General features: G+C 35.9%; 2 protein-coding genes across 2 annotated transcripts in view; both read left to right on the top strand.

The window, feature by feature from the left end:
- LOC137659724 (uncharacterized) overlaps window positions 1-9,028 on the top strand; it is a 10,420-nt gene extending 1,392 nt beyond the window's left edge. Inside the window, exon 2 of the mRNA XM_068394542.1 lies at window positions 9,014-9,028. Within this exon, the coding sequence (XP_068250643.1) occupies window positions 9,014-9,028 (15 nt within the window). The remainder of the gene's footprint in view (window positions 1-9,013) is intronic.
- LOC137659726 (trichohyalin-like) overlaps window positions 1-12,595 on the top strand; it is a 33,396-nt gene extending 20,801 nt beyond the window's left edge. Inside the window, exons 6-7 of the mRNA XM_068394543.1 lie at window positions 68-408; window positions 9,014-12,595. The gene's annotated coding sequence lies outside the window, so the exon portion shown is untranslated. The remainder of the gene's footprint in view (window positions 1-67; window positions 409-9,013) is intronic.
- Window positions 12,596-12,802: the final 207 nt, after the last annotated feature.

Genomic DNA, 12,802 nt, shown 5'->3' with positions numbered 1-12,802 from the left:
TTTTTTTTTGTTCACTATGATTATTTGTTTTCTAATACTTTATTTCTGATTTTTATCTTTATTTCAGTGACCCAAACACCTCACTGTGTTCACCAGCCCGCAGAGGACAACACTTGCAGAGTAAAAACTAACCTGTGAATACTCCTGCGAGAGAACCAGTCTTGCCCATCTGCTTGGTTGGGCGCACACTGTATGGGGCCCATTGGAATGAAGGAGTCCTCAATAAAGGCAGGATACTGAAATGAAGGAGTCCTCAATAAAGGCAGGATACTGAAATGAAGGAGTCCTCAATAAAGGCAGGATACTGAAATGAAGGAGTCCTCAATAAAGGCAGGATACTGAAATGAAGGAGTCCTCAATAAAGGCAGGATGCGTCCATCAAGGAAATCTGAATCTTCATTAATCCAGGTAAGATTCAGTGACTCAATGTAACAAGAATTCAGCAAAGTCTTTGATTTTGTTCGGAAACTAAATAACTTGGCAGTAAACAATATTAATGAACCATTTGGGTATAGTGAGAGAATAAATGATATAATGAAAATTTTAGTGCTTATGTGTAATATATATATATATATATATATATATATATATATATATATATATATATATATATATATACATACATATATGTACATAAATATAAATATATTTTATGCATATATTTATATTTTATACATATATTTATATTTTGTTTATTTATATAAATATATATATATGGTATATATATAGATAGATAAAACCATACATACATACAGTATGCGTGGAATGTATTGACGCCTTAACCCAATGGTCAATTTTTTTCAAAAAGTCTTGAATCCTCGCATGTCCCCCATAAAAAGCGCGGAACCAGCCGACGTTTTCTCTGAACGTAGTGTGAACCCTGGGAGAATCCAGTGTATGCTTTGTTTACATCATATCGCACTTGGTTCTTTGTGGTGATCAGAATTGTGATTTTTTTGTCCCCTTTTGGGTTTGTGTAACCCTCCAATTGTGCTTTATATATACCCCTTACCATGTCCTAACAGACCATGGATAAGAACAACGCATTAAAATAGTCACATTGTTTAAAGCGAACCATAAATTACCAGAAATATCGAGTCACTTGGGTGAAGCTACGAACAGTGCAGCGCTCGATCAAGTGCTATCGTTAATCTGGGGAGGTTTGCATTCCTGCCCCTTTGCCAAATTTCGGTAGACCCCGTAAGAAGACTTCAAGGACCAGAAAACTTAGGTTAAGCGAGGATCCGTTCTTAAGTTTTCTGGTCCTTAAAGTCTTCTTTCGGGGTCTACCGGGCTTTGACTAAGGAGCAGGAAACCAAGCGTCCCCAGATTCACGATAGCAATTAATCAAGCACTGCACTGTTAATGGCTTCACACCAGTGAGAAGATATTTCTGGTAATTTATGGTTTATTTTGAACAATGTGACTATTATAATGTGTTGTTCTTATCCATGGTCTGTTTGGGCATGGTAACGGGTATATATAAGGCACAATTGGAGGGTAACACAATTCCAACCACCACAAAGAACCAAGTGCGACTGAGGTAAACAAAGCATATGCTAAAGTCTTTCCATGGGTGACACTACGTCAAGAGAAAACGTCGGCTTGTTCCGTGCTTTTTAGGGGGGACTTGAGGTTCCAAAACTTTTGGAAAAAAGATGTGACCCTTGGGTTAAGGCTTCATTACTTTCCACGCATACTGTACATATATAACAATTAGAATAGCGCCAACGTATCCCAGCATGTCGTAAAAGGCGACTACAAGGGACCGGACGAGTGGGCTAGGAACCCCCTCTCCTGTTTTATATACTTCTGTGAGACATCGAAGAGGTGGAGCCTGGACAGCAGAGTGACTGCTCCCCGCAGTCTAGTTTTGGGGTGTCTGATTGTGCTAGGATGTAGCATGATAGAAAGTAAAATGATGTGAGATTGGAAGTATGTTCAGGAATAGAAGAAAGGATATATTGCCTTTGTGTGAGACAAAGATAAAAGGGAAGGGTGAAGTGATGTTTGGTGAAGTGACTGTTAGTGTCTGGGCTTGGAAGGGGAAGAGCAAGTGAGGGTGTGGCTTTATTGCTGAGTGAATGGATGACAGGTAAAGTAGTGGAATGGAAGCAGATATCATCTAGGTTAATGTGGGTAAGGATTAGGTTAGGTAGGAAATTTTCGGCTTTTGTTCGTGCATATGGGTCAGGTTGTGAGATAAGTGAAAACAGCTGAATGAGTTTGGAATTAACTAGGTGTGTAGAAGGACTGGGTAGAAGGAATTATATAGTTGTCATGGATGACTTAAATGCTAGAGTGGGTGCTGGAGAGGTAGAAGGTGTTATTGAGAAGTATGGCGTACCAGGTGAAAATGAGAGTGGCGAGAGACTGGTAGATATATGGGTTGAGCAAGAGATTGTGATAAGTTCTAGCCTTTTTAAAAAGAAAGATAAAAACAAGTATACATGGGTAAGAGTGGCAAATGGAAGAGTGGTAGAAAGGGCTTTAATGGATTATGCATTGATAACTTGAAGAATGTTTGGAAGATTGAAAGACGTGTACGTGTTTAGGGGTATGGCTAACATATCTGAATATTTTTTGGTGGAAGCAAAATTAGTTGTAGCAAAAGAGTGGGGGAATAGAGGCGGGGTGTGTAAAAGGGAGCTAGTGAGGGTTGAAGAGTTATTGGGGTAAAAAGTGAATATCAAGAAAGGTTGGAAATTGCATGACAGTGAAAGCGAGAGAAACTTGTAATTTAGAGGAGAAGTGGAAGTTAGTAAAAGAAAATTTTGTGGGGATTGCAAGTGATATCTGTGGCAAGAAGATTGTTGGAGACAACATGAGGAAGGGTAGTGAATGGTGGAGTGAAGGTAAAAATGGAAGAGAAAAAGAGGGCATTTGAAGAATGGCTGCAGAGTAATAGTGTAGAGAAGTATGAAAGATATAGAGAAAAATATGCAAGTAAAGCGCGAAGTAAGTGAGGCAAAGAAGGCAGCTGACCTGAGGTGGGCTCAAGGATTGGGTTGTCATATGATGAAGAGAATGAGAAGGTTTGGAAAGAAGTGAAGTGTAAGGAAGGCTGGTTCAAGAATTGAAGAGACAGTGAAAGATGGAAATGTTAGGTTGTTGAAAGGAACGTAGGCAAGGAAAAGGTGGGCGGAATAATTTGAAAGTTTACTGAATGTTCAGGATAATAGGAAGGCAGATATAATTCCTGTTGCAGGTGGTGAGGTGCCAGTGATGGGAGATGAGAGTATGAGAGATTACAAAAGAGGAAGTGAGGAGAGCACTATATCAAACAAGAGTAGGAAAATCACCTGGTATGGGTGATGTAAATACCGAGATGTTAAAGGAAGGGTGTTGTAACTGTACTTGAATAGTTGGTGAGATTGTTTAATGTGTGTTTTATGTTGTTAATGGTACCAGTAGATTGGGTTTGTGCATGTATTGTACCACTATATAAGGGTAAGGGAGATGTGCATGATTGTTGTAATTCAAGGGGTATTAGTTTGTTGAGTTTGGTTGGAAAAGTGTTTGGTAGAGTGCTGATTAATAGGATTACCGATAAAACAGAATGCAATTTTAGAAGTACAGGGTGGATTTTAGAAGAGGTAGGGGATGTATGAATCAGATTTTTACAGTTAGGCAGATATGCGAGAAATATTTAGTTTACATTGTATTGTTAATATTGTTTTGCTCCCTATCACGTAATCTTTGGAAAAAAAAACCACTTCAATGCACTCAACAAAACTTGATTATAAATTTATATATATTGGTAAATGTAAGTCAAGTTTATTTTATACTATTGCATCGCAATGTAATTTTTATAGCTTGTTCTTTAACCTTACAAAATATTTTTATTATGCCATCTTAGAGCTAACCACATTCACAAGTAAAAGAGCTGTGATGTATTGTAAATATGCTGAATTGTAATCATCTACTGAATTGTAATCATCTACTGAATTGTAATCATCTACATTTATAAGCATGAATGCACACATATTCGTAAAAGTTACTTTATTTGGTACTACAGTGAACCCTCGCTACTTCGCGGTTCGACCATCGCGGATTCACCACTTCGCGGATTTTTTCCATAACCCATATATATACAGTAATATATATATATATGCGGTATATATACATATATATGTATGCATGTATTTATGTATATATGTAGGTATGTATATGTGTATACATATAAATATGTATATATATATATATATACATACACACACACACACATATATATATATATATATATATATATATATATATATATATATATATATATATATATATATATATATATATATATATCTCTAAAGTAGGAAGATGTGATGTAGTTCTAAGGTAAAAGTATGGGAAATATGTCTGGGTAATAAGCAAAGCTCTACCTCCAGTTAGTTTCTACATTATGATCAGAGATAAATGTAAACAAAACATTGGTTGCCATTTTTTATCGTGCTTTTTAGCATGTTTAGGAAATGCATGATATAAAATCACCTTTAATATTTGTGCCTGTTTTAGTTTAGGGTACTGTAGTACATGCATAAGTGTTCTGTACATTAAAGGGTAGTTTGTTAACAGTACTACGTACAAGGGAAGTTTTAAAAGTCTGAATATACATGTTGAATAAATAGGTAAATATGGTGTCACTACTTCGCGGATTTTCACCTATCGCGGCCGCGACTGGAACCTATCTACCGCGATAAACGAGGGTTCACTGTACATTAAAAACTAAAATTTAGTTGGTTGTAAGCTTAAGTAGATTCTTATTCAAGTCTCTCTTGCTTTTGCTCTTAGCCGGGAAATTCAACTAGGGTAACGTTGGGGCATTTCGTGTTAACAGAATGCTTTACATCCCAATAAATTTGAATTTGTATAACTGAAACCTGGTTAACATAACTACTGTTAAGTGAGTTAACTGTATATCTATTATTTTATTTTCTTGATAATATGATATCATAAGTTTTATTAAGCATACAGTACATAAAACTTCTAATAATGTTCCAAGAAATAAGGAGATTTAACAGTGAAGTATAAATCAAAATATGAGAGTAAGAGTGAGAGACGTAATATAATTTAGTTCATTAGACGAAATGTTTGTTCGTTTTTGTCATTTCACCTTGCGTGTGACTGTCACCATGAACTGGATCATTCCTCTTTTTGGGTATTTCACTAGCTTTGAAATAGACTGAGCAGGTAAAAACATGACAGTTCAGAATGCTCGTAAATGGAATTAATCACAATAGGCAAACTTTTACTTTTGAAAACAATGAACAATACTAATATGAAATATATAAAACATGCAAATATTGTTTTGTAGAAATCTTAGTCGAGAAAAAAAGGAATAAAACAAGAAAAAGTAAGTCTTGTCTTCTGTCAAGAATTTGTATTACTGGTAAGTTTCCGTCTCGTGGGTGGGACTTGAAAGTCGAAGGCAGGGAGACTTCCTCTGTGATTTGAACACTGTGACAACATAGAAAATAGTAAAATAGCCCTTACATAATCGTGAATATGGACTAGAATCGCAAGTATTTTTGTTGGTGGTAGGACGACGTCTCCAAATTGAGGGTATCGGAGGGGGGATTCGAGTAATGCCTTGGGTAGGGGATGTTGCCATTGGCTATAGTGTGTGGTGTGATTTTTTATAGTAACAGAAAAAGACTAGAATAGCTCTTACATATTCAGAAATAAATGCTAGAATCCTATAGACTTTGTAGGTTGCCTAAAGACAAGAGTAGGACTAATACTAGGGAGTGCAGATTCTTGTGTGAAATTTCCCTTAGTGTGAACGTGTGTGATAAACAACCATGTGCAATATTTTTTTGTAGCTTATAAAAATGATAATCATATTAGTAATGATGATAATGATATTGGAGATGACGTATCCCGCCTTCATGTGTATTATTAGGCATATTTTGGCGTATGTAGACGTCATAGTAGCGAAGGGATTAAAACATCTTATATATATATATATATATATATATATATATATATATATATATATATATATATATAAACTATAATAAGACATGTTACCTTGTTCAACATCAAACATTTCCAGAAAGTTTAAACTTTTAAATTCTACTGATTCAACTACCTGGTTAGGAAGATCATTCCACAACTTGGTTAAAGCTGGAATAAAACTTCTAGAATACCATGTAGTATTGAGCATCATGATGGAGAAGGCATGACTATTAGAATTGACTGCATACCTAGAATTACAAACAGGATGGTACTGTCTGGGAAGATCTAAATGCAAAGGATGGTCAGAATTTTGAAAAATCTTATGCAACATGCATAATGAACAAATTGAATGACGGTGCTAGAGATTAATGAAAAATAGAAAATTCAGTAGACCGTAAGTTCCTGTCCAACAAATTACGATGAGATTAAGCAGCTGAAGACCAGACAGGAGAAAACACTTGAAACAAAGTAGAATGAAAGAATTAAAACGCCTGTAAAGCATGGATTGTTTACTGGAAACCTCGAAAGATTTCCTCTTAAGCTAATTTTTCGTGCATTAGAAGAAGAAACTGACAATGTCTCAAAGTAATTTTGCTGTAAAAAATCACCTAAAAATTTAAAAGAATCATACAGTTATGAAAACATCTGTGTCGAGATCCGGAGATTCAACTTCATTCCCCATAATTCTCATCATGCAATAATTTTATTCAATCTCTTTCAAGGGGTTCAACAACCCCAGATGTACATTCTGGAGATTGAATTGATGCAAAGAGAGTAACATCATCTGCATATGCAACGAACTAGTTTCCAGGCCAAACCACAAAGTTTATCTAGTATGAACAGTAATGTGCCAAAAACACTAACCTGAGGAACACCAGGTATCACATTCCTGTTGTCTTTATGGGCCCATCAAGAACAACTTATTGTGATCTGTCACTTAACATTTTGACAATGATGCCAAGAAAAGACCCATCCAACTCTAACTGTTTGAGTTTGAGAAACACGGGCATCATGATTACTAAAAGCAAGGCCAGTCATACGAACTTCGTGACCACGAACAAGGGATATTTTTTACAGCATTTGATAATGTAAAAAGGGTATCCCATGCTCCAAGGCCTTTACAGAAACCAAATTGCAAACTAGGAAACAGACGATTACCTTCAGCAAACTTATTCAGACTAAGCAAAATGATGTTAAAAAACTTTCAGTTGGACTTGAGCTTCCACATACTCATTTAAAGGATAAAATAACATTACCAATTCTTCAACAAGCGTTAAAAGAACCTCTTGTTGCTTTCTTGCAGAAAATAACATAACTTAAGAGCTAAGAAATCTGCAGTCTTTATACAGAAAAAAGAAAGGAACCAGGAAAAATACAATTCATGTCCACCTCCATAAACATCAAGGTCCATCAAGAGAACTTTAATTTGAGAAGATATGAAAGCCAAACTTATTAGTTTACCTGTAGGAAAACAGGAATGAGCAAGATCAAGTCTGGTTACTGTCAAACACATCAAGCAGAAAGGATTTCCTTTTTCTTTGGACAGTGAGTGACTTAGTAAACTGGTTCAAGTAAAGGAGGAACTATTACACCTAAACCAAAGAGTGTAGATTTAAGGGTATCCCACCACTTATGCTCCTGTGTTGTAGGAGAAAGGGTTTCTCTTATGGTTAAATTGTATTTCTTTTCAGTTAGAGCATAAATTCTGAGCAAAGGCTCTAAGCTGAGTACAGTTATTCCTGGTCAAATAAGATCTGTTACCTTTACAAAGATAAGCGTCCTGCTTTTCCAAGTAAGAAGCACATCATCTAGGATACAACCGTCATTGAACCAGGCTTTGTCCTTCACTTGGTACCTTAGCACACAAGAAGGGATACACCCATCAATCATGTTGACCAGATTCTCATTCAAAGGAACAACAAGCTCAATGTTATTATAGAATTATCACCAAATCTAGCTCAAAAGATCACTCAAAATGCTATGCCAGTTTGCTCGAGATTTTATGTAAACCTTATGTGAGTGCGACAAATCAGGGACAGGCTGCTCGATCCTCACTAAGGAAATGAAAGCATGAGCAGATATCCAAACTTGAGAACCAACCTTACTTGTTTTTATGCTACGGGAGTCAATGTTTATGGGGCCCAACCAGTTACCAAACTAACGAGAATCTCCACTTATGGTTTCCTTACAGTCTGATTCAGAGATAAAGTCCAAAGCTCCAAAGTTGTGATTTTGTTTCGCCACCAATTTGAACTTTTGCAAATAATAAGAAACCTGGGAATACAATAAACTTGGTGGTATAGATGCTCTTCTAGGATCAATAAGGTTCCATAAAATTTTTCCCCAAAAATATAGGAAACCTCGCAAAATTTTGTAGCAACATTACCCAGGTAAGACTTCAGCAGGATGAACAGTGAATATGTTTGGTGAAAATGCTGTGTATTTCCTTAAAATTTTAAAGAAATTTCAAAAGCAGTCTTCTCTTGATAGGTACCTTGTAAAATTTGAATGTGGTTAAAAAATAACTACCCTGTGTCCAGAAGAAGTCTAGGCAAGTAACCCACAACTTTCTCTTCTCCCTTATGCCAGCCTCAAATTTCATGTTCATATTTTATTTTTTATTTTGGAGTATTAATTTTTATTCCTTTCTGATGTTAGGGTTATAATTTATTCACTAAATTACCCTAAAAATCCTGATAAGGCAGTGTTTTTATGTACATTTTGAACACAGAGCATACTTCCTTTATTTCGTATGGGAAAATCTTTTATGAACATTTCATCTTTTGGGTTTGCTCCCAGTATGAATTAAACTTGTAAACTGAAGCACTTGTCATTTAATACCATCTTTCAGTGTCTGTTAGAGAATAACATAGCAGTCGGGCCACTTTATACATTTGTTATATTGTACCTTCTTTGAGAGTTTTAGATATTAATATGGTAGTGAATCAGTAGGAAATTATGTAAAGGAGAGCTATTTTTGAAACTAAGTTTTAAGAATGGTTCCCCTGGATTTTCTATTATATTGCTTTATTGTCAGATTTTCTTTTCTATATTTCAGATTTCATCTTGTTAAGCTTTCCCCATGAAGAAGGATAATTAAGAAAAGATCATTGAAGTAGGAGTGTGTTTTCTGTCCATTCCACACTTTTCTTCTTCCCTCGTCTTTTTCATATCGTATATTCATGCATGCTATAAATGATTTAGTTTAGTTAGCCTTAAGTTTAAGTACTGTTCCCATACATGTCTACCAAGTTCATTTTCCACAGTAGATGAAAATAAATAGGAGTAATCTTATGTCAATCAAGTAGAAGAGTAAATTGAGCAGTCGGTGTTCTCTCTTCATAGAAACTTTTTTTGAATCTAAAACTCAAGAGAGGAGGATGGTATCAGGCAAATTTTGTGTAGAGATACCTCTGTTGGTTAGAATGAGAAAACCATCCTAGTAGTCAGGAAATGTTGGACTGTAAATTTAGTGCTCCAATGTTGGTAAAAATATGAACTGCCCTCATATAACAAACGTTTCTTATATGCCCATTATTTCTGACTAAATAAGACGTAGTAATTATTCAGCAAAATAAGTGTTATTAGGTTGATTAGTGTAAATTTTCACCCTTATTCTTTGCCTCCACAATCTTGAGACAGATCAACGAAACAGTTTTTATCTGATGTCATGTTATTGACCACCGGAAATATATCCAGCGTTAGACATGGCAGGAGGACTGATTAAACCCCCAAACTCGTATTCCACGCCAGTGTCAGGTAAGGGAGCAAAATATATTTCTTATTAATGGTGCAAGTCTTAATCAGTGATTTAATTATTTCAGAATTGATCTGGGTGCCAGGAATTTGTAATATATATTGGGAAAAAAATACAAATACATAGAGAATCCTGTACTACTATGGGTAATAGATTTGTAAGGTTGTATTGGCCGATGTGATAATATTCCTAATAGGTAAATGTCGGACTGTGGTCAAGTCCCGCTCAATTTCGTTAGTTACTTTGAAAGCTTCAACCTCACCATCCTTGTGAGCTAAAGGGGTGGTGTTGTGGGACCCCATAGGTTAATATGCTAAGTCGTCAGCAGCCATTGCCAAACCCTCCTTGGTCATACCTTGGATGGAGAGGGATTGGGTGCTGTACATATGGTCAGTCTCTGGGGGATTGTCCTGCTTGATAGGGCAATGTCACTGTCCCATGCTTCTGCCATTTAGAAGTGGCCTTTAAACCTTTAAAATTGTGGAAGCCTTTTAAAAGAATGGAAATGCACAAAAAAAAAAAAATGAATAAATATGGAACCCTGTTAATCCTGAATAAAGAATGAATAATGTAGAAATGTGATTACCAGGGTAAAAGTCATAACGGGTTTTCAGTTTGAGACTGATTTTGGATTCCGTGATATCAGGTCAGTTTGAAAATAATCCTTTGATTTCCCTGGAAATGCATATTGTTTTGATACTATATTTACCTTAACCAATTGCTTAAATGTTTCAAAAGCTATCATGAAGACCCTTTTTACCAATGATATTTTCTGAAAATTTTGAAATTTTAACAAAAACCCCATGTAATCCAGAGATTGTATGGAAAATCCTTGAAAAAAAAAAATTGAAAATTAGGTTTCTTCTAGGAACCCGGAAGGGAAACCTTAGACTCAAGAGCCAAAGAATGGAACTTAAGGAAATTTGAATATTCCTATAGTTTTACTTGAAGAAATTGCCAGGCTATACTCATAAAGACTGGGTCAAGTTTTAGTTCTTTAGCTTATTTTGCTATTGTCTCTATTATATGCAAGAATCTGCCTTAATACTGTGGTTATCCAAGATGAGGCTTGTAAGTGCTACCAGTAGTTTTTGAATGATGCTGTGGTGGTGGATGACACAATAACATCGGAGAAGAAGAGAGGGTGGTGGAATTGGAGTGAAGACCCTCGACATCACCCAAAGGTTTCCTTGCAAGCAAGGGATGGTTTCATTTTAAAAAAACTATTTTGGATGGTGAAAAGTCTTGCAGACGTTGAAGCGGCTTCAGATATCCTGCCGAATTTAAGAAGATAGGCGAGGAAGTTTACTATCGTCCACAGAAAGTGTGCAGCATGGACGAGACTGGTTTTATACTGGAAGAAGCTGCCTTCCTATACAACATGAAGGATGAAGTCCATGGCCCTGGATTTAAGGCTCAAAACGACCATCACATCATATGTGGCAATGCTGCAGGATTTATGTTGAAGCCAGGCCTCATCAATAAGTCTGCAAACCCGAAGGCATTGAAGAATAAAAACGACAATTCTTTGATTGTGTTCTGGATGCCTTATCCAAAGGCTTGGATCACCAAGGTCCTCACGTCCAACTGGTTCACCCAGAGCTTCGTCCCACTAGTCAAGTACTACCCCACCGATCTCTGAATGGAGTTCAAGGTCCTGTTACTAATATATAATGCTGGTGAGCACCCAGCTAATCTGTATTATGAGGGTATGCGCCCCAAGTTTATACCTCCTAACACCACCTCACCTCATCAACCGATGAATCAGGGTGTGATCTATACCTTTAAGGCAGTACACATTGCATTCCTCTAAGTATCTTAGTGGAGATGTATAGTGATCCCATGTTTACCTTGCAAGCATACTGGAAGAAGTACATCATTGCTCATTGTTTAATCATTATTGAACAAACCATCTTAGAAATGAAGAAATAAACCGTTTATTCCTTGCTGGAAGAATTTATGGTCGGATGTAATGAACGACTTACAAGCGCTTCTCTTCTCAAGATATACAGTACAAGTAGTCGTCGACTTATGACCTATGCAACCTATGACTGTTCAACTTTACGACAATATTTTCACTGATGACGTCACAAGTATGTCGGTAATAGTACACTGATAAAACAAATACCGTATTTCCCATGTCATAAGACACTTTTTTTTTTTTTTTTTCCTGAAAAAATGCTCTCAAAAATCACGCTGCGTCTTAACACTAAGAAAAAGATGTATAGGGGAGTTTTGACAACCCCTAAATACCTAAGGACATACAAGCACTCACACTCGCTAGACATGAAATATAAACCTACAATTATCATTCATATGTAATAAATAAATTTACTTTTATATTGCGCTCCGTTTAATGTAGTACAGCAGCAAGTTATTTGTTTGTTTTGGTGATCAGCTGATGACTTGCAACCATCTTATACAAGCAAACGTGCCAACTAGTGGTGTCCTAGCAGACGATACTATGGCACATTAGTTTTTTTTATGCAGTATTTATCGATGTTCTCATATTATGGTGATATTTAGTTTTAAAGCTATTTTTTTCACAATGATTTTGTTGCCCGAGTTCCAAAATGAAACACACAGTTCCTGAATATGACCTTGGGGAAAATCATCTTCCTGTCGGTGAGTGCAGCGTTACTAAGTTAACAGAAAAATAACTACACCTAAAGTTGCATACTCTAGCAAAAATATTCCACTCAGAGGAATATCTAGAGACTTGTTTGATCTCTAATTAAGTTTGTGTGAAAATGTGTAAGCTATTTAAGGATTTTGGGAAATATTACTGGAATTTTACATCTTAACCAGAATTTTATTTAGAACGTTTCAACACTGCTATTACGTAAACAAAACTCGAAACGCCAAACATTTAGTTGTAGTGGTTTCTAATATGTAATAGAATTTGGATAACGGGAATGCCATTAATTATTAACTTTAACATTTCATAATACACCGTAATTATAAAAATTTACTGTGCCAGACAAAAATGCTAAGATAGCTTGTAAAAAACTCAATTTTTTTTTTTCCCTAAAACTGCTTTGCTAATTTGGGGGTGCGTCTTACCACATGTAGCATCTTATGACATGGGAA

This window comes from Palaemon carinicauda, chromosome 20 (assembly GCF_036898095.1).
Source record: "Palaemon carinicauda isolate YSFRI2023 chromosome 20, ASM3689809v2, whole genome shotgun sequence".
In the NCBI taxonomy this organism is placed as follows: Eukaryota; Metazoa; Arthropoda; class Malacostraca; order Decapoda; family Palaemonidae; genus Palaemon; species Palaemon carinicauda.
Note: the sequence above shows the minus strand (reverse complement) of the source record. Positions and strands in the feature narration are given on the sequence as shown.